Below are 23,026 nucleotides of genomic sequence, written 5' to 3'. Positions count from 1 at the left end.
GTATGCCAGCGTATGACTCACACCAGCACTCAATTTTGATACGTCGGCATACGCTGGCTAAATCGTCAAGGTGAGACAGGGGCTTAAAAGACAATTCTGATGTTAATAGGTGTCATATCCCATGAAGTTGAAGCTAGACTTTGATCATGCTTTTATTTGGAGATATCAAAGTAAGGCTTGCAATTCAGAGTGAAATCTTAATGCACTTAAGATGGAGAAGTGGAAAGAAGGCAGACCGGCTTTGCTGACTCATGGACAGTAGATAGAGAATGTGTATTTCAAAACAGAATTCTTCGTTTATATTTAATAAAATCCGACTGCAGCATCTAATTGCTCTGATATTGCTTGTTTATTTTGTTTGCTTGTTTGTTTGTGTTTTTTCAGGGGCCGGACTTTGCGAAAGGCAGATTTCTTTGCACTTGAGTTACTGCAAGGACATCTTCATCTTTTATTAGATATGGGCTCAGGAACTATCAAGCTTCGTGCTTCACCAAGCAAGGTCAATGATGGTCAATGGCATCATCTCGACTTTCAGAGGGATGGTAGATCAGGTATATTTCCATTACTCTTGAGCATTTCTGCTGTTATATTATTATAATATGTACAGGTCGCGTGCCTCCTCTGTCCGCTAAATTTCAGGTTGATGGAGAAACATGCCGGTCATGAAGTGTTCTTTTTTTTGTCATTTGTTTGTGTAAATTGAGCATTATTTACTGGCTCATATTTAGCTCTAATCTGATTTGTTATGCTAATGGCATCAATTAAAGTTAATTAGCCAACGCATTGCAATTAGTGAATTGGAGTGACAGGAATCTTGAGCGTACCAGTGAAAAATATACTTTCCTTTTTCATTTTTTTCTTCATAAGAATTTAGATATAATTTGGATGTTGATCCGAAACAATGCTTTCATAGAAGGCAAGGGAATGAGACAATACAACAAGGGGAAGAATTGCTTTGGAATACATGTCCCCTACCAATTTTCAGTTCAATATGTTAAAGGATAAGGGGAAAAACCTGGAAAACTGACCCAGGTGTAATATGTGATATTTTTGAAGTTCAAAAAGGGCAAAACTCCATGAAAAATTGGTGAAAAACACCAAAACTCAAACTTTTTCTGCAACTTATTATAATAAAGCCAAGTACCAAGTTTCAATTGATTATGTTAATGGGGATGGAAAAGATCTGGGATGGACGGAGAGCAAACCTATAGTCCCCTCTTGGTAGGGGGCTAACAAGCCTTAAGGACTGGGAAAAGCCAGCTTTTTTATGCTTTGGAATTTCACACTTAATTACAACAGCTTATTTATTTATTTTTTACCTGGCACGAGTGAAGTGAAAAATGGGGATAAGCAATTGGGTCACTCTTTCTGTCTGTCTGTTTACAGGTGCCAGTCTATGATCGAGGAACTACTTAATTTCAATTGAATTTCATATTTTGAGCACAAATTGGAACATGAAATGGAAAATTTACCTGGCGTTTCGCCAGGCTCTGCATTTGGCATGTTGTCCAGAATATTGTTGTTGTGTTGCTTACTTAGCCAATTATCCGGACCAAAGGAGTGAGATAACATCCTTTATTCAATCTGCCATTTTCCTCTTTCTGTGCTGCTTTCTCCGCCCCTTTAGAAGTGCCCTCTCATGTCAAAAATCATATGAGCATATCCATCCTCAATGTATTACAAGACAAAACATTTCCCCCTTTTTCTTGAAACATTTTGGGTCAGCAGAGTTTTGAAATGTTAAAGAAAACAACCAGTAGAACAAAATTGCACAATACAGTACCATAAAATTACATCACTTGATACTTTCATATATATGTATCTATCAATGTATTAGTTCCAGGCTAACCTAAGTTCTAGGCTAACCCCCGCTCTAGGCTAACCCCCGCTCTAGCAGGGAAAATGGCCTTAAAATGCATGTTGTTGTTGTTGTTGTATCAATGTATTAGTTAATTATCTTTATCAGGCAGAACATTTCACACAATACTCATGACAATTACTTATTAGTTATTACTCATGACAATTTGAATGAAAGGGACGGGATTGTAATTCTTCACGAATACTAGCGAATCCCGATCGCATCTGCGCAGAGAGGAGATATTTGTTTTTTTACTCTGTCTGTCTGGCAGTCAAACAAAATTGAAGATCATTCCAAATTGGAAATGTACTGTTTTAAGGGCATCATAAAGGACATGCACATCAGGCAAATATAAATAATGCAACGTGTCAGATATGGTGGTGTAAAAGACACTGTATCAATGGCAGTAAACTTCGGAAGTATTTTTTTGTACAACCTTTAAAATCTTTATTATATTTCAATTCAATCATATACTTGAAAACTTTAGAACACAAATACCCTTTTTGGCACTTTCAATAAACCTTTTGTTCAACAAATGTGGATGAAATATAATATAATTGATTGTGTTGATACTATATTCAAGTCAGAACAATGTTGTATATGTATGTGTATGAATATGTACATATATATAGAGTACATATATATTTATGTATATATATATATATATATATATATATATATATATATATATATATATATATATATATATAAAATCGCTGCAATTGTAGATGAGGAGTGCATTTAAATTTAAGAATGACAAGGTTGCTTTCAGTTTCTACACAGGAGCTCCTTCTCTACACTGCGTGCTCATTCATTCGTGTGCTCCAGTTCACTCATACACACATGTAAAACTATAAGAAATTTTTCTCACCACAACATCATAATCTGATTCTAGACAAAATAGTCTATCAGCAAGGTGTGAAGTCCCAGTTGCTCTTGGAAAGGGACATTTTGAACCTTGCTCTTGTCTTATATAAAGGCAATAGGGTAGAGCAGTGTTGAAATTGCTTTTCATAAATACAGTATAAGAAGTGCAAGTTAAAATTGCATGAGGTGTGTGTGTGCGTGCATGCGTGCGTGCATGTGTGTGTATGTATGTGTGTCTTACAGTGCGTTTAGAAAGTATTCACACCCTTTGACTTTTTCTACATTTTATTGTGTCACAGTCTGGATTTAAAATAGATGAAATTGAGATTTTCTGTCACTCATCTGCACATAATACCCCATAATGTCAAAGTGGGAATTGTATTTTTTTAAATTTCTTATAAATCAAATTAAGATTAAAATACAGAAATATCTAAATTACATAAGTATTCAACCCCCTGAGTCAATCCCTATTAGAAGCGCCTTTGGCAGTGATTATGGCTTCGAATCTTCTTGGGTATATCAGCATGGTACATCTGGATTTGGGGAGCTTCTCCCAGTCTTCCTTGCAGATTTTCTCAAGCTCTATCAAGTTGGATGGGGTGCGTCGGTGAACGGAGTATTCAGTGCAGTAATTGTACTAGTTCTGCGATGGAAGTATTCAGAAGTCAAGTCTGGGCTTTAGCTGGTTCACTCAAGGACTTTCACATTATTGTTCTAAAGCCATTCCAGTGTTGCTTTGGCTGTATGCTTGGGGTCATTGTCTTGTTGGAACATAAATCTTTGCTGCAGTCTACCATCTTTTGCACTCTGAAGCAGGTTCTCCTCAAGGATTTGCCTATATTTGGCCCATTCATTGTTCCCAATATCCTTCCAAGTCTCCCGGCTCCTGCCACTGAACATCAACTCCATAGCATGATGCTGCCACCACCATGCTTCACAGTAGGGATGGTGTTTGATGCATGATGAGCTGTGCTTGGTTTCTGCCAGATGTAACGCTTTGCATTCAGGCAAAAGAGTCAAATTTTCATCTCATCAGACCACATAATATTTTGCCTCATGCTCTCAGAGTCTTTCTCGTGCCTTTTTGCAAACTCCAGGCATACTATCATGTGCCTTTTTCTCAGGAGTGGCTTCCGTCTGGCCACTCTCCCATAAAGCCTAGATTTGTGAAGTGCTGCAGAGACCGTTGTCCTTCCGGCAGGTTCTCTCATCTCAGCCAAGGAACTCTGTAGTTCCGTCTGAGTGGTTATTGGGTTAATGGTCACCTCCCTGACCAAAGTCCTTCTTGCCCGGTTGCTTAGTTGGGTCGGACGGCCAGCTCCAGGCCAGGTTCCAGCCAGAGTCTGGGTAGTTCCATATCCTTTCCATTTGCCAATGATGGAGCTCACTGTGCTTTTGGGAACTCTTAACACTCTCGAAATTGTTTTTTACACTTCGCCAGATCTCTGTCCCCTCACAATTCTATCTAGGAGTTCTATGGGCAGTTCCTTAGACTTTTGGAGAGTTTCTGCTCTGACATGCATTGTCAACTGTATGACCTTATATAAAAGGGTTCAATACTTATTGACTAAAGACATTTCAGCTTTTCATTTTTTATTATTTTGTAAAAATTTCTAAAAATAACTCCAAATTGAGACAAAAACCTCAAATTAATACATTTTCAATTCCGGCTGTAACACAACAAAATGCGAAAAAGTCAAGGGCTGTGAATACTTCCGGAAGGCAATACTTGTGCTGTGATGATACTTTGATTTAAAAAAAACCTCTTTACAGAGGCAATAAGCAGTTGGAACTCTGCAAACTTTGCAGCGACAGTCATATCAAATGCAAATAAGTCCACTTCCACAATCATAGTTCACCATTATATATATTTTCCATTACTTTGAACATAAGAGCATGTGGGAGTGCAGTCTAACTCTCTCAAAGTGAATGCCAGGGACATCATTACCCTGGAACATGTGTAGCAATATATCAATGCTGTCAATGTTGATGGACCAAAAATAGTGAAAACCTTTTGCCTTAAAAATGTATTTAATGATGGACTTGTTACACATATGAATGTATAGTAGAGCTAACAAAGTAGAGAATCCCACTTCTGTGATCACAGTATGAATGTCATGATAGATTCCACCAGGTGCAGGAGCTGGCAAACAGTTCACATTAGTTTTATCGTTTCCATTTTACAAGCGAGCATGGAATCATGCTGTGATTTGCATATACAGTGAAATCGTTGCCTTGAAGCTTAAGTAAACCTTCACATCCTCCTTGGTATGGATGTAAATTCACACTTTTATTCCAGCATCATCTTGTTTCTTTGAGGGAAGGACAGCTCACTTGCCTGCAGAAGCTATCTTTCATTGTTTTTGGAGGTTTATTCCAAAACAAGTTGATATAAAGAGCGAGTAAACTTCAACTTGAAAATCTAAGAATCACTATATTATATCGTTCTGTAATATTCTGCTTGTGTGCTCAGTCTCGCTGGGCATTCATTAACCACTCCCATGGCAAATAGCCATTGATGGACTTTGCCGCACGAAGGTTTTCCCAAATTTTATGGGGTGAAGCCTCTTAAATATTTGCCTATGTCCTTCCTTCCATCTGTCCATTAAACATAGGGGTAATACCCCTGGCGCTCACCTGGTAGAATAAACAGTATACTACACTGACTGAAGGTATTGTTACAGTTATCCGCCGCCCTTCTTCCCCTTAACAAGGGGGGATTAATCCCCTTGTTCTTTCTGGGCTTGACGGAACCGAGAGACTTGAAACGCCTCTTCCGGGCAAAACGCAAAGTAGGGTTTCGGGACCAAGTCTCGCTCGTACCTAAATCCCTGCGCCGCCACGGAAGTGAGGAAGCAAGCCTCGCATGAGCCACGTGTGATCTGGGTACACCGAGCGGAATGAGTACCACGTGGTCCGTGCTGTTTTAGGTAGTGGAACCCGATTCGAGCGGTTCTATTCATAGCACGCTTAGTCAATGAGGAAATCACGAGGACGATCGAATGGAAAAGGAAGAACACGGGTTTAATTCTTATTCCCACACGTATGTGCAATGATCGGGACGCAGAGAGACAGAGCAGCACTTAAACAGTCTTAGTCTTAACACCCAGACTCGGGCCCGTCACACTCACACAGGGAATTGCAGATGGGTTGATGTTCCAGCCAAACGGGTCGACGTGGTCGTCCAGGAACGGCCCCGTCTAGCTCTCCACGGTCCCAGCACATCCCGCGAAGATTGCAAGCAGGCAGTTGAAGGAATCTCGTAGCGTGTCTCCCGAACAAAGGCAGCCGATGAGGTGGAACGGAAAATGCACGTCTCTCAGCGTGGCTGGCGATTACACAGCCGTTATCACTCGCGTGACTTAATGCACTGTACGCAGCTCGGCCTCCAGCTCAACCGAGCGTCACTTTATAATAGCGCGTATTCCGGTTCATGCGCGTCTTTCTTCACCCGCGTATCTCTCAATGTTCTTTGACGCTTTCAACTCCTGCTCGTCAACGAGTCCTCCTGGTTGGTCAGTGCACGCGAGTCCTTGCGAGTCCTTTCACTGCTGCGAGTCCATCAGCGAGTCCTTTGACGCTCTCTACTTGCGAGTCCTTCAGTCCTCTGGCGCGAGTCCTCCTTGGGGGCTTTGCGCGATGGGTTATATAGATACACCCTGAACCTTCTTGAACCCTCTCGAACCTTCCAACCACGCTCTGTGACGCAGTGCTTCCGCCACACCCTCTGAGCCCTGGTTGGCGGCTTGTGCTTACCGTCAGCTCCTCTGCCGCCCTCATTCGGCTCCGCCCCGACCCTCCTAGGCCTGCCTCGTGTTTATTCGCCCAAAATGAACCAAAGTCAGCGCAAAGGGGCATGGGGCTCGGGAGGCTGGAGAGTCAGTAGAAGTCGGACCTATTCTCCTGACTCTACTCAACGCAGAACTAACATAGGAAAAGGACTAAGCTCACAAATTCCCTAGAAATAACTACACTATCACGAGGCTTCATGTTGCTTGTGTGACTAACTATGAGGGGGAAATTTTAACCTTTATTATACTGACTGTACAAAACTCAAAACCGCAACAGTATTTTAAACCAATTTAAATCTTGCTAGAAGACAGGGCAGCATGTAGAATCATACTAACGTAATCATAAGACTTTATACAAACAAAAAAATACCTATTTTGGGGGGCAAGCCCTCCCCACCCCCATACTTTCTCAGACTGCAATTTTACTAATGCCGTGAACAAACATTGATACATCACTAGGTGATGAATGTTGTGGTAAAGTTTCATCAAAATTGCGTGTGTAGTTACGGAGAAGAAAGCAAATACCTATTTTTGGGGGCAACCCCCGCCCCATAGACGCCCATGGGGGCAGATTTTTTAAATGACGTGAACAAACTTTGATACAGCATAGGTGGTGAAGGCTGTGGTCAAGTTTCATTGAAATCGTGCATGCAGTTTCAGAGAAGAAAGCAAATACCTATTTTGGGGGGTCAAACCCGGACCCACTTTGACCCCCCCACCCCGTAGACCTCCTTAGACTTCGATTTTCTTCGTGCTGTGAACAAACTTCGGCACATCAAGGGTCATGAAAGTTGTGCTCAAGTTTCATCGAAATAGTGTGTGCAGTTTCAGAGGAAAAAGCAAATTCCTCTTTTGCGAGTCAAACCTGGCTGGATCCACTTTGACCCCGGTAAACCCCCTTAGACCCTGACTTTTTAATGCCATGAACAACCTTCAGTCACAACATAACAAATATCATTTGTGCCAAATTTGGTCACAATCCCATCAGTGAAATGAAACTCAAATCAATTGTGAAATCAAACATCAGTGAAATGAAACTCAAATCAATTGTGAACTCAAACATCAGTGAAATGAAACTCAAATCAATTGTGAAATCAAACATCAGTGAAATGAAACTCAAATCAATTGTGAAATCAAACATCAGTGAAATGAAACTCAAATCAATTGTGAAATCAAACATCAGTGAAATGAAACTCAAATCAATTGTGAACTCAAACATCAGTGAAATGAAACTCAAATCAATTGTGAAATCAAACATCAGTGAAATGAAACTCAAATCAATTGTGAAATCAAACATCAGTGAAATGAAACTCAAATCAATTGTGAACTCAAACATCAGTGAAATGAAACTCAAATCAATTGTGAAATCAAACATCAGTGAAATGAAACTCAAATCAATTGTGAAATCAAACATCAGTTAAATGAAACTCAAATCAATTGTGAAATCAAACATCAGTGAAATGAAACTCAAATCAATTGTGAAATCAAACATCAGTTAAATGAAACTCAAATCAATTGTGAAATCAAACATCAGTGAAATGAAACTCAAATCAATTGTGAAATCAAACATCAGTGAAATGAAACTCAAATCAATTGTGAAATCAAACATCAGTGAAATGAAACTCAAATCAATTGTGAAATCAAACATCAGTGAAATGAAACTCAAATCAATTGTGAAATCAAACATCAGTTAAATGAAACTCAAATCAATTGTGAAATCAAACATCAGTTAAATGAAACTCAAATCAATTGTGAAATCAAACATCAGTTAAATGAAACTCAAATCAATTGTGAAATCAAACATCAGTGAAATGAAACTCAAAAAAAAAATTAATGAAACTTCACCACAACCTTAATCACCCGTGATGTACCAATGTTTGTTCAAGGCATTACAATAATTGGGGTCTGCGGAGGTATACGGGGTGGGAAAGAGTGTGGGTGGGGGGGGTGGGGGGGGGGGATGGGGGAGGTGGTCTGATTGTGGCCAGATTAGGTGAGTATGATTCTACATGATGCCCTGTCTTCTAGCAACCATTGAAATTGGTTTAAAATACCTTCAGTCAGTGTAGTATACTGTTTATTCTACCAGGTGAACACCAGGGGTATTGCCCCTATGTTTTATTACAATTGTTGGGGCTGTACCCATTGTTTTTTCAGTTCCTTGTGTGATATCTTCCATTTGCACCTGTCTCTGGAAATTCTTTGCTGGGTGGTTTAGGGATACCTACTCTGGGTTGTTGTCCCCCCTCGCACCGCGGAGCGAAAGGGGGACTATGGTTTTCCCCTCTGCCCGTGTGTGCGTGCATCCATGCGTGCGTGCGTGTGTCCGTGCGTGCGAACGTGCGTGCGTAAGCAAAGGACCGAATTCTAATTTGGTGTGTGGGTGCAACCCACGTCAAAATCCAAGATGGCCGCCGCCATGTATGTCTGACGCCATGTATGTCTGAACCTTGTGAGCGGAATATCTTGAAAAATATGCGAAGTACCAACTTCTAATCTGGTGTGTGGGTGTATCTAGGCATAAGGAAGAACGCTATTGAAAATTGGGTCGCCACGTCAAAATCCAAGACGGCCGCCTTGTGTCTTCCACTTTGTCAACTCACATCACTTCACCGACGGGGGACCTAGGCGTAACGCTTGTTGTCTTTGTGTTTGCTTCGAAATCAGATTTAGTAGTCTGGTGCACTTTTTATACGTATACGTGCAATCCCACAGTTCTCATTCTGTGCACATGGTTGAGCTCCATCAGGCCGCTACCTCCTTCTCGTCTCGGCAGGTACATTATTGGCATGCATTGAGTTTTGTAAAACATTTTGTGGATGGTGAGGAGTTTCCTTGTTTTGATATCCAGCTTGTTGATTTCTGATTGTGGCCAGTTTATTTTTTCTACAGCTGTAGTGGAAAACTGGTATTGCGAGTTGGTTTATGGCTTTGATTTTGTTCCTTGGAGATTGGTATGTTTTCAGGATCAGCCTTGTTCTATACAGGTGTTCTTTGGTAATTGTTTTGCTCATTTGTTTGTGTCATACTTGGTGGTCCTCTTCTATCCCAAGGTATATGTACGATGCTTCGTTGTCTAGCTCCGGTATTGTTGTATTTAGGTCGATTTTGATGCTGTCCATTTTTCTTGGTCTAACTTTTAGGAATGTGCACTTGACAGACTTATCCAGGCCAAATTCCATTTTATTGTCGTCGGAGTACTGTTTCACTAATTTGAGTTGTTTTGCCAATTTTTCGTTGTTTGGTGCAGATAATTTTAAATCATCCATGTAAAGTACAAGTGTCACCTGTACATTGCATGGATGATTTTTTTGTCTCTTTTGATGTTCTCTTATTTGATGTCAGGGTGTATGCATATCCTTGCTCAATAATGAGGTTGCTTGGTGGGTCCAGGGCTAGGCAAAAGAGGAATAGTGAAAAGCTGACTACCTGGAAGATTCCTCGATGTATCTTCACTCCTGGTATTTTGATCTTTCCTTTGAATGCTGTAATATAAATGTGGTATTCCAAAGCCCCATTGCTTCCTCGATCAGTTTGATTATTTGGGGGTTGATCTTGTCCAATTGCATGCCTTAATTCATCCATGAATGTGGGACACTATCAAAAGTTTTTTTTGTAGTCTATCCATGCTATGGATAATTTTGTTCCTCTTGTTTTGCAATTTTTGAGTATGGCCTTGTTTAGTAGGAGGTGGTCTATCGTTCCATACCAGCCTCTCTAACATCCCTTAAGCTCTGCCTCTAGGCCTCCTTCTTGTATTAGGTGATGATAAATCATTTCTGTGACGATTCCCATGAGGAGTGTGTACGTTGTTGGTAGATGGGTTATTGGTCTATACTTGTGAGGTAGTTGGGTCTCTTCAGACTTTGGGATGTTTGGGATGAGGAAGATGCCACCTACTGTGAGCCACTCATCCAAAGTCTCCTCCCTTTGGATAAGTTTGTTGAATGCTCGAGCGTAGTGATTGTGGAGAGCATCTGGTTGCTTTAACCAGAAGTTGGAATTCTATCTGGGCCTGGGCTTTTAAAGTTTGGCATTTTTGCTCGTTGTTGATTTATTTTCTTTCTTCATCAAATATCACTGGAGGCATTTCCTTTAGATGTTGGTTTTTTTTCTTCCAAGTTTTGGATCGATAGTTTGAGTTTTGGAGTTTGAGTTTTGGATAGCTTGGTGTTGGCTTAGCGGTTAGGGTGCCGGCTTGGGATCATAGGATCCTGGGTTCGAATCCCGGTCGATCGCTGAATTAACGCCAGGGGGGTTGACTCAGCCTGTTATCCTTCCGAGGTCGGCAAATTGAGTACCAGCTTGCTGGGATGAATGACCCCGGTGTGTACCCCGGCTTAGAATAGGTACACCGTATCCCTGCGCATCGTAAGAGCGTGACCAAGGGTTGGCGTCAGGAAGAGCATCCGGCCATAAAAACATTACCTCAAACAGGGAACCATGATTGTCATGGGGCCCGCAAGGCTAACCCCCGCTCTCGCGGGGAAAATGGCCTTAAAACGATCATTCATCAAGTTTTGGATCGAATCCACCTCCTTTTTGTGTTATTTTGGGTCCTTATAGATTCCTATCCAGACAATTTCCAGGTTTATGTTTCTCAGGGGGATGTGACATGTTTTGCTTTTGTTTTCCCAGTTCTTGTGGTGGAATATTTTCAGGTTATTTTCAAACATGCGGTTCTGTTTTATGTGTGTGTGTGAGTGTGTTTTTTTCGTGAGTTTGTGTGTTTTTGCATGTGTTTTGCTGTTGAGTGGTATATGTTGTAAGGGTGTGGTTGGTTGTCTGGTTGGTGTGTGTGTGTGTGTGTGTGTGTGTGTGTGTGTGTGTGTATTCTTGTTTGTATTTTGTTGTTGAGTGGTGAAGGTTATAGGGTGGATGGTTGGTTAATTTTGGTGCTGTGAATTCTTTGAGTGGAAGCTGTTGTTTTGATGTTGTGTTTTGTGTTCTAGCTGATTGGGGATGGGGGTACGTACGCATCCAAGTGTAATTGCTGCATGTGGAGTGGTATGTGTCCCTGCTGGCCCACCTTTATGACCGTATCAAGGATGAAGGGCCAAAATGGGATGATACAGAGGACTTCGACTGAAGACCCGGTCAGTGAGCCACACTTGTGACCAAGGTGTGTTTTGAAATTTATATATATTTTTTTATATATATATATACACACTAAATATACTAAAATATATCTCTACATGAAGGTACAATAACAAGAACTTCGTGAGTGTGTGTGTGTGTGTGTGTGTGTGTGTGTGTATGTGCGCACCGAAACACAAAGTCTGTTGCTTTCACATGGCAAGCAGATCGATCGATGGTCTCTGTTTTCACAGCCTCTTCTCCGATATTGTTCCCTCTGCTCTCTCAGCCTCCGATCCTCCTCATTGATTCAAAAGATGCACCCGTTGTTCCAGTAAACCCTTTCTAGTTAAGCTTCTAAATGCAGGCTGACTGCACACCTCAACTACTTTGTTTCTCCCATCTATAGAGCCACCGTCCGGGGGCCGTTCTTTTTCACTGTTCACTCCAGGGCTTCTAGCAGGCAGTGCACTATCACCCCCCCCCCATCCTGACCCATGATCTTTATTACCACCATAACTAAATAAACCCTCTTACTTACTCATTTCAGTGTTTCCTCCCTTTCTCTCTCTCTGTCTCTGTCTCTCTCTGTCTCTCTCTCTCCCTTTAGGTTAGGGTTAGGACAAAACATCAGTGTCCCGAAACCATGTTCCCCAACGAGTTTGTTCCCAAATCCCTTACTATGCCTGTTTTACCTGGTAAAAATGGTTTGTTTCCTCTCTAGTAAGCAGCCAGGTGCAGAAAGTGCATTCGATTATGAATAGTATGTGAGCAAACACCCTTCAATGTGGGTTTCTTCCCATGGGTCTAATTGAAGTCGGTCTACCTGGCCTTGAAACACAAAACAAACCAGCAATGGCCACCACAAACAAGTGTATGCTTTATTACAGATTAATTGCATTGTTATCAAATTGTCCTGAAATAATTACACCGATATTCCCCCAGCCGTCTCCATTTCTGTTTTGTTTCAATGGTGCTGAACGTATGGGAAATTTGCCCGTTTTTAATCATGCCTACTTATAGCTAAATATTTATATCCAATTATAACTTGTAACATATCAAGAGCTGTGCAAGCCTGTGCAAATTGATGTACCATTTCATAATTTTATGCATTACTAGCAGAATCACCACCCTCGGTGTGGCTGGAGATTGCGCATTACTTGCTGAAAATAGTATAATCTGTATTTTGCAAGAAGACTCGATAGATGTTTGTGTGGTGTGCGTCTAAAGGGGTCCAACGGGTCTACAGGATTTAGGGGGTCTAAGCGGTGTAAAGGTCGAAATGGTCCAAGGGGTAATGTGGTCTTCAAGGGTCTAAAGGTCATTTACATCCTCCACTTCCAACAGCAGTTGGGGTCTAAAAAGGGGGTCTGAAAGGTTTAAAGTGCCCAAAATGGGTCTAAAGGGTCTTAAAAGACTCTAAAAGGACCTAAAATCCTATTTATTCGACTTTTGCATTCTATAGTAGCTATCGGCATCGAAATATCATGTAATCAGGTTGCTTGTGACACCTCTAATGAAAGGGAGACAATTCTAATTTGGCTCATACATGCGTAATAGAGGTTTCTCATGCTATCGATCCATGGCCCTTTGTCTCAGAGTAGTTCCTGGACAACTTCATGGGAGTGGTTCCCCACAATGGAGAAATAATCCAAATTATTTCTCCAGAAGAAAATCCATAAAAAATCCGAAAAAAATAAAAATAAGAAAGAAATCCGAAAAACAAAATTCAATTATTGTTATTATTATTTTTGGAAAATTATTCTGCGGAAAACATAAGTACGGACCCCCTGAGTATACCCTGAAAATTTGGTGTCAATCGGCCCAAGGGTCTTGGAGTAGTTCCAGTATATAAATATAAACAGACCTGCACACTTTCACTTTTATTTATATAAAGAAATAATAACATAGGGAGGCAGCATTAATCTTTTAGGCCTCACCCCAGAAAGTATGAAAAGGTGTTGATTTTACATAAATTATACCTGTGTTTATCTCTTAATCTCAAAGCTGCACAGACACATTTGCTGAAGGATATAAAAAATGTCGTAAGAAGGGATGCTCATTAGTTTGAAAGGACACCAAGTGACAGTGTTGTCCTCCTGGAAAAGGTCATGGATTGTTTACAGCTTTCAGGTGTACGGCAGGTGCTTTGGCGCAATGACCCACTTCTTGTCATAAACAACCATATTCCTGGGTGGCAAAGAACGTGGCACTTAGCGAGCCACATACAGAGCAGGACGTTCCGATGGTCGTGGTGGGTTCCTGGAGTCCAGCTAGGTTTGGACATCGTGCCTCATTTTCTGCCATTGATCTAACGCCGAGATCTGCAGCAAACAGACGATTTTGTTCAATTAACTCGCACGCGAAGGCGAACTGAACTTGCTCGGTCGACTCGTTTGTACCGACGTCGGGTAATTTGCTTTGTGCAGCAGACGGGCATTCAAAGAATTAAAATATAGTTAACTGCTGGCATGGCCGCAATGTGTAATGCTTCATAATGAATAATTTGGATGCAGAGCAGAGAAAATTAACATGGAATTTGAGCCTGATTAATTGAGCAGCTGATGTCTGGCTCCAGTAATGATCATTTGCGCTTATTTTCAGGGGGGCAGGATTGATGCTTGAATCAAACTGGCTTTGCTTTTATTATAATGATCAGAATCTGAGACAAGTATGCAGAATTCTATTCTTCGGTCATCCCATCTCGATTCTGGAAGGATATGTACTTATAAAATGGGTCATGATGTCTGGATGTCTGTCCGTCCGTCCATCTGTTAACTTTTTTTTGCTATTTTTGCTGCTCCTCCCTTATCACCCGGCTGATTGTTCTGAAACTTGACACATTAATACGAGACAGTCGCCCACACAATTGTCCAGGCTTCGATTTTTCGATTTCGCATCGTGGAGGCCTTCAGAGTAGGTTGGAGGGGGTTTACCACCCAAACTTCAAATCCATACTCGTCCATGATTTACAAACTGATTTCTCTGAAACCCAACACAGCCCTTCTACTCGATGGCCTGCACAATCCCCCAAACTTCAATTTTTCGATTTCGGATGATGTGGTCTTCCAAGGGGGGAGGGGGTGGTGGTTGCCTCCCAAAACTTCAGATCCCTACTCGTCCCTTATTTACCATTACCAACCGATTGCTCTGCAACCTGATACAGCCCTTCTACAGCCCACCGCCAGCTGCCGGCGCGAAGCAAACAGGCAAGAGCTCCTCCCTTGGTCCTTCTCATTTGGCCGCACCGAGCTCCGACCATGCCGAACCGCTGCCTCTCACCAGCCCCTTCCCACGAGCGCATACAAACCAAAGCAGCCGCAGCCGAGCGACCTGAAGCCAACCAGCGACTGTCTGCCACAAACGCCAGAAAAGAGAGAGCGCCAACTACTTCCGCTCGCACAAAACGAGAGAGAGAGAGAGAGAGAGAGAGAGAGAGAGAGAGAGAGAGAGAGAGAGAGAGAGAGAGAGAGAGAGAGAGAGAGAGAGAAAGAGAAAGAGAAAGAGAAAGAGAAAGAGAAAGAGAAAGAGAAAGAGAAGAAAGAATGAAAAGAAAGAGAAAGAAAGAAAGAAACTGTGACCGCCTGCCACAAAGCCCAGGACAGATATATATATATCAGAAGAGAAGAGGAGGAGAAGGAGAAGGAGAAGGAGAAGGCAATCACGAGATGCGTTCCTTTTAGCGTGTGTGTGTGTATTGTTGGTTGTTTAATATCTCCATTTGCGAGTTTCAGGAGGTGGACCGGAGTCCTCCCAGGATTGGCAGAATTTCACTGTCCAGATAAGGAGGCTGGGTTTTCTGCTGCAAGCTGACAAACCCATGTCATCCCTTCCACCCACTGATGATGCCTTCATGCAACATGCCTGAGAGCCAAGTTCCAGACTATGATCTGGTGCAGTAGTCACATTGCAAAGCCGAGGACAAGGGATCCCACTGAATTTGGTTGGGTCAAGTATGATGAAGACTTAAAGTGTGTGAGAAGTCTGAAGGAGTCAGCCCCAAGGGAACTACATGACTTGACCCACCTATACAGACTGCACTGTTGGTATTAAATGTCCTTGTGTCCTGGCTGGCCTGAAATGCTTAGAAATATGCAACTGCAACAACTGCCTAAACACTGTCACTATATTGCAATATGATGAGGATGAGGATGAAGACTAAAATGATGTTTTGGTAATAATTGAGCTCGCCACTTTCAGCGTCTGATGCAACCTCCCCGCAGCCTGCTCTGAAAACGCCAACAAAGACCCCCATAGACCCAGCACAACGACATAATAGGAGAAATGCATCATCAAAGTACATAAAACTCAGAAATGCAAGCCAAACTTGTGTAATGAGACAATCGATTTTAAAAAGTAAAAAAATGATGAAATGTGTGCAATCGCAGTGTTTTGTTATTTTGGCAATAAAAGATGAAAGGCAGGGTAATTGTTGCAACTTTATTCCAAGCCTGATTTTTTCGAGAAAGTAGACAACAGTGACACAATTTGAAGTCAACATCCACGTTGTTATATCCTTTAACAGCTAATCAGGAAGGAAACTCTGACAAAAAATCTGAAAAAGGGTAAAAATGTAATTTGCTGGGGATGGCCGACCCCCTGATAATAAATGCAGCCCCCAAAACAGCCACATAATACTTCTACATCGTATTTTCGACAGGAAAACAGCAGTGTATGTGGCTTAATTGTGATTTCTCTTCACTGTAATCAAACAATTTGAAGGGTCGTGTAAGTACTATTTTCAGGTGTGTTTATGGCAGAAGAGTGATTAAAGCAACATGTTGTGCAGCTATTTTGCAAAGTACAACATCATTTATGGAAACTGGAGAGCCTCAGCTTCAATTTGATACCACTTTCAACTTGTTATACCTCCGGTCAGGTATGCCCATTTTAGAGCACTTTTCTGCTCCCTGCCACTGGTCTAGAAGAGGGTCCATTCTTATGGAGCTAAAGGCTTTTTCTCCAATGGCCGCCACATCCCAGTCAAATGTGGCATGTCGTCCCTCGGTGCAAACCACTCTTTAATGTTCCCCTCACTATTGTCCTCGGCAACCACATCACTAAGAATGCCAACTTTGCTTCTGCAGGGGGAGGGAGTGTGTGACTGCGCTCATATTACCCAGACTGGGCCGGCTGTTCACATCGCGCAGTCTTCATTCCCTGTTCGTGTGCTCAGCAATCTTCACTCCCTGTTGGTGTGCTGAGCAATCTTCACTCCCTGTTAGTGTGCTGAGCAATCTTCACTCCTTGTTCGTGTGCTGAGCAATCCCCACTCCCTGTTGGTGTGCTGAGCAATCTTCACTCCCTGTTGGTGTGCTGAGCAATCTTCACTCCCTGTTAGTGTGCTGAGCAATCTTCACTCCCTGTTAGTGTGCTGAGCAATCTCCACTCCTTGTTCGTGTGCTGAGCAATCTTCACTCCCTGTTCGTGTGCTCAGCAATCTTCACTCCCTGTTAGTGTGCTGAGCAATCTTCACTCCTTATTGGTGTGCTCAGCAATCTTCACTCCCTGTTAGTGTGCTGAGCAATCTTCACTCCCTGTTAGTGTGCTGAGTAATCTTCACTCCCTGTTAGTGTGCTGAGCAATCTTCACTCCCTGTTAGTGTGCTGAGCAATCTTCACTCCCTGTTAGTGTGCTGAGCAATCTTCACTCCCTGTTAGTGTGCTGAGCAATCTTCACTCCCTGTTAGTGTGCTGAGCAATCTTCACTCCCTGTTAGTGTGCTGAGCAATCTTCACTCCCTGTTAGTGTGCTGAGAAATCTTCACTCCCTGTTAGTGTGCTGAGAAATCTTCACTCCCTGTTAGTGTGCTGAGCAATCTTCACTCCCTGTTAGTGTGCTGAGCAGTCGTCACTCCCTGTTCGTGTGCTCAGCAATCTTCACTCCCTGTTAGTGTGCTGAGAAATCTTCACTCCCTGTTAGTGTGCTGAGAAATCTTCACTCCCTGTTAGTGTGCTGAGCAATCTTCACTCCCTGTTAGTGTGCTGAGCAATCTTCACTCCGTGTTAGTGTGCTGAGCAATCTTCACTCCCTGTTAGTGTGCTGAGCAATCTTCACTCCCTGTTAGTGTGCTGAGCAATCTTCACTCCCTGTTAGTGTGCTGAGCAGTCTTCACTCCGTGTTAGTGTGCTGAGCAATCTTCACTCCCTGTTAGTGTGCTGAGCAATCTTCACTCCCTGTTCGTGTGCTCAGCAATCTTCACTCCCTGTTAGTGTGCTGAGCAATCTTCACTCCCTGTTAGTGTGCTGAGCAATCGTCACTCCCTGTTCGTGTGCTGAGCAACCTTCACTCCCTGTTAGTGTGCTGAGCAACAGTGTGCAATATCAAAGCGAACTTTGCTTCTCCGGGGGAGAGTGTCCGATCTGCTCTTTTACTTCTTTTTCTATATAATAATGTGCCAAGACTTTTATGTTGTGGTATTTTTACCATGGGCTTCTGCTAGTTCTTAGAATGATCTTCCAGCTATCGGTACCTCCTTCCTCACCCAAAGCCCAAGCTTCGTCGTCACCTCTATTCCTCGACTATCAAATTTTTCTCTCCTTCACAGAATTGTCTTTCTGATTGTTTACGTTTGTGCTATTCCTTCCACTCCTTCAACATGGCGACTCATTGCCATCTAATGCTTTCTCCTTCACTCACTCCTGAGATTTTTACGGCATAGCCCATCGGGCAGAGCCGTCTAGAACAGTGTTTGTTTGTCCGTTCGTATGTATGTATGTATGTATGTATGTATGTCCCCTCAAACGTATACCAATCAGAGCTGAGAATCTGGTCACATGACAGGGATTGACAGGGTGATGTGATTACGTCTGATGTCATTACAGCGGTGCGGCTGCTGACTCTCCACACACCGCCGTTTTGATTTATATGCCGTTCATGCCGAACATGTCTTATATCACAATCGCCATGCTCTACCTCTAAGTTTTTCATTCAGTGTGAAACACAAACAAACCGATTGTTAAAATGATCATCAAATATCGAAAGCATCGGCGTTATGTCTCTTCCAACAATACGGTACGTATAGGCCTTAGGCTTCATACCTCATCTTCAGATCGATTCAGACAAATTAAGCCCAGGTTTCTTAATTCAGTAGTGTATCGTTTCAGTAGTATCGTTTTCGTAATAGTAATAATAATAATATAGTAAATATAACCATAATACTTTAATCCCAATGTCGTGAATGGAAGGTTAATGGATTGAAGCGGTGTATGGTTCATGATCAGTGATGAGCGTTGTTCAGCACTAATATGAATAACCGAGGAAGTAAGGAATTTGCCTCGGTTTTTAAAAAATAGTAATATCATTTTCGAAATAATGATAACGTATCGTTAATATTATAGTAAATCTAATCATAACACCAATCCCTTTGTAGTGACTGCAAACATACTGGAAGTTAAAATACATCAGTTTTGTGTCCGTTACATCATTACGTCTATGATGTCATTACGACGGTTGACTGCACCAACCGACATTTGAATTTACAAGTATACCGGCTCACTACGGGAGTGTCAGGAAGGACCATTCATCTTTGGGGTATATAGATTACAGTCGATCTATGGTCGGGTCTCAAGAACATTGGGTGTGTGTTCATTTACCAAGTTTCTTGTGGAGAGATCGCCAAGTGGTTAAAGCATTCGAGCAAACACTCCATTCAAAACCGTTAAGGAATGGCTGGTGTCGTGGAGGTGTGTAGGGACTCAAGACGCCAATGGTCGGAAACAGGTTTTACAAAAGGTCATGACTTTATTAACTGGTTGTTCACTTTCATTCCAATACCAAATAACTACCGTTTAACTCAATGGACCAGGTCACTCTATCCGCATGGTCCTTCTTGTTCGGCCGATGTTCCTCCGCCATTCCCGTCCTCCTTCCTCCCGTCAGGCAGAGGTTCTGATGACAAGTCTCTTGACTCATAGTTTGCTCTGGTTTATATGGGCCTTGTCGCGCTAATCCCTTCTCCGCAAATGCCCCGAGGTCATGCATGCTCGCCCCCCTGCTGGGGAGTTCCTTCACCCTCTTTGCATCCCGATGTCCCAAGTCAATAGTGAAGGCTTGGGAATGTGTGTTAGCCCGGGGCCGTGCTAAAGCTACACAACAGGACTCCCAGCTTCGACAGGGCGAGATGCATTCCTGACATTCTTACGACCACCTGCTCGTACCTTGGTTCGTTACCAGTTCCAACCAATGAGTTACACTGAGTTACACTTCCACACTGGCTTGGCAAGCGCTACCTAGCTGCTTGGTAAATGAGCACACCTCCAACCCTTGTGGGGTAAGATCTAGATTAAGTAGATCTTCGCTCAGTTCTGTAAGTAAAACTTACCTCATGGATGTCGACATTCCTCCAAATTTCTTTGTTTAATGTTATAAACAGCATTAGCGACTGTTTAAAAAGCTAATAATATGTGTTTGTGGTTTATAATATTTTACAATCCTGGCTACGCCGCTGTTAGACTTTTGGTCTTGTTTTTTTTTTACCTGTCCACCCCTTTTCCTCTGCCTCTCCATCATTCTGTTGAACTGCCAATTCTGTCCTATAGATATTCCATGAACTTGTAGATCTCTACTTCTAAAGAAAAAAAAGCCAAAAATAAAGTCTGGATCTTTTGCTCTAATGCTGAACCTTCGGCTTTGATTTGTTGCATTTTGTCTGTGAACCTCTCTGTTAATACCTTTAAATTGTGGTCAGACTTTAAACGCTCATATAAGGCAGACTTAGAAAACACCCATTAAAAACGAGCAGTTTTTACCCAGAGAAAAGTACCAATATATTTTAGGCCAAATAAAGACCATGCATGTATTCTGACACATGTGCAATTTTTCCATTCTACGGGCACTTTCTTCATTACAAGATCTAGGCCCATAGAAGAGCTTGATGACAGGTTGTAAAAAGGCAAGGTACTGACAATGGGGCTACAGGAAGACAAAACAAACAGGGATAAGACCAACAGGAAAAGAGGAGGGGGAGCAAGTGAGGAAATAAGGCACCCTGCAGGTAAGACAATTGGGTTAGGTAAAGGTAATGGGGGTGGAAAGGATCACAGGTAGATGTAAGGGTTGATGCGAGATGGTGGTCCTCTGCCTGCTTGAAGCCTTGGATGAAAGAATGTGATTAAACTGCCTCCGGAAGGTAGCTCCACAAACGGGAGAAAAGAGTGGAGGTGGGTGGAATGCGTAGATTTAGGGTGTTTAACCAGGAGAGGTTTACTGAAAGAAATCATGCATTCTGATGGAGCTGGGGAGGGTCAGAGCACCTGGAGAGCAGAGGATGTGAGACTGAAGAGAGGCAGTAAAAATAGAGGCCACCGACCTGTCTGCTATGTGAGAGAAAATAATCCTCATTGTGCTTCAGCCCCATCATGGAAGATTCCACTAACATTGAGAATTTTAGATTTTACAGAATCCAGGATGGCAGCCCGTAGGGGAGAGTGGACCCCCATTGGCTTATAGTATGCTTTGAGTAGTTCTGCTTTTCAAGGAATGACTTGTAACATTGGAGGATGCCCATTCTCCAGCTTTGATACATGGTCAGCCCAGAAGAGGTCGTGGATTATGAAGTCAAGAAGTTCAAAATACTGAATGTCTTGCAGTGGCGGACCATGGAAATATAGGGGGGGGTTAGTTTGACGATCGTTCCGGAGGAGCAGGATGAGACTGAGATATTCAAGAGATGAAAGACATTTTCCATTTGTCATATCAGCATCTCATCAATTCCACATCCAAAGAGTGATGTATCTGCTCTCTGCCTGTCAGTTGGATTTGGTGCTGCACGACACAATATGGAGTCATCAGTAATGATGCTGTACGTCTTATGCTTGCTTTAGCGTGGCGTGATCACTTCACACAAAACATGATGACGTAGTATGGTGGGGTTTGGGTGGTCTCTGCATGCACGTCTTGGGTTGATGAGAATAAATCTGTCTGATTGACATACTTGCGCTGGATTAATGAGTCAACTGACATAACAGAGGAAGAAAGGGTTTTGCAGAGCGACAGTGAGGTCCTTTATATGAGGGACAAGATTGGGTACAAGACATGGTGTTACCCATTTCAGCATCTAATGGGAAAGCAGAGGCGAGGGTTCTATTGATATCAATAAATTGGCTGTCAAGATGGGAGGAAGTCAGAAAGGCAGCCTCTATTGTCACAGGCAGCAAGTTTGGCAAGCAGAGGATGCCATATTGTGTTGAAACCCTCAGTCCTGCCCAGAGAAAGAGTCCTGACATCTTGTTTGAGATATAGGGTGTCTGACTTTTTAATGACGAAGAAGCAGCAGCATGTCCATAGTTGAGCAGCACGTACGGAATCCAAATTGATAGTCAGAGATCAGGTTTTTTGCAAAATGGAAAGTTTTGACATTCGCAGCAACAATGGATTCCATGATCTTGCTTGTACCTGTGCCACCTTAGGTGGACAGAGGTTATGTTTTCACCCCTGTCTATCTGTGAACAGGATATCCCAAAAAGTTGTGGACGGATTCTGCCGAAACTTGGCTGACAGGTTGGATGTTTGATAAGGCCAAATCGATTCGATTTTGGTGAAGATCCGAATCCGGATACGATATTTTTTTAAATTACAAAAGTGATTCTTCACCATTGAGTGATATGGCCAAAAACGATATATAGCAAGAAATCGCAAAAAGTTGTGGATTTATAATGGCAAAACTAGGTGGATGAGTTGGTTAGGTGACAACAACAAGCCGATGAGATTTTGGTTCAGGTCCAAATCCAGATCTGGCCTATCAGTGGGATACAAAACGTAACCTGTTCAGGTTGGTGGAGGTATGCTCACTACCGAGTGTCCTTCTAGTTAGAAATGAGGCTGCTGGTCTGTAGATGAAAGGATCTTTTTTGCACCCTTCTTATGAATGTGAATCTTCTTCTTCTTTTATATTCAGCACAATGTGTGTGTTAGCATCACTGGCTGAGGGCGCAGCTGTGCTGCTGATGCAACGCCCTCTGTACATCAGGGCAGGAATTTAGAATTTTTGTGGTGCCGGCGATAACTCGCGTATTCTTTGTGAAGAACACTGGGATATTTAATGTCGACTTACTATTGGCGGCATACAGGATGCCATTTCAATGTCCATCCAAGGGATGGCCCACACATTGATGAATCCCTCTACCTGTAAAAAACCGGCATGACAGTTTATACCTGGGCGGCGAATCAAACCCAGACTAGACAGCTTAGGCCTCAGTCACACTGGATCGTACGATTTCTGGATCATGCGATTGATGGCAATCTGACCGAGGTACGACCAATCGTCAATGTTTGCTACGCTCTCCATTTGCGATCGCAAACAGCGATTGGTCTTAGGGGTCATCGTATGATTGGTGGTACGCGTGGTTGTGCGATCACCAACGATTGGAGAAGATCGATCGCAAGATCAATCGTAGGTAATCGTGTGAATAGTGGTGGCGATCAGCGACCAATCG

At 42.5% G+C, this 23,026-nt stretch overlaps 1 protein-coding gene across 1 annotated transcript in view; it reads left to right on the top strand.

Moving 5' to 3' along the window:
• LOC137436928 (neurexin-1) overlaps positions 1-23,026 on the top strand; it is a 1,559,617-nt gene that overhangs the window by 694,664 nt on the left and 841,927 nt on the right. The window contains exon 7 of the mRNA XM_068131164.2: positions 385-551. Coding sequence (XP_067987265.2) covers positions 385-551 — 167 coding nt within the window. The remainder of the gene's footprint in view (positions 1-384; positions 552-23,026) is intronic.

This window comes from Myxine glutinosa, chromosome 11 (genome assembly GCF_964187855.1).
Source record: "Myxine glutinosa chromosome 11, kmMyxGlut1.1, whole genome shotgun sequence".
In the NCBI taxonomy this organism is placed as follows: domain Eukaryota; kingdom Metazoa; phylum Chordata; class Myxini; order Myxiniformes; family Myxinidae; genus Myxine; species Myxine glutinosa.
The sequence above is the reverse complement of the archived record's forward strand: the minus strand, read 5'-3'. Positions and strand labels throughout refer to the sequence as shown.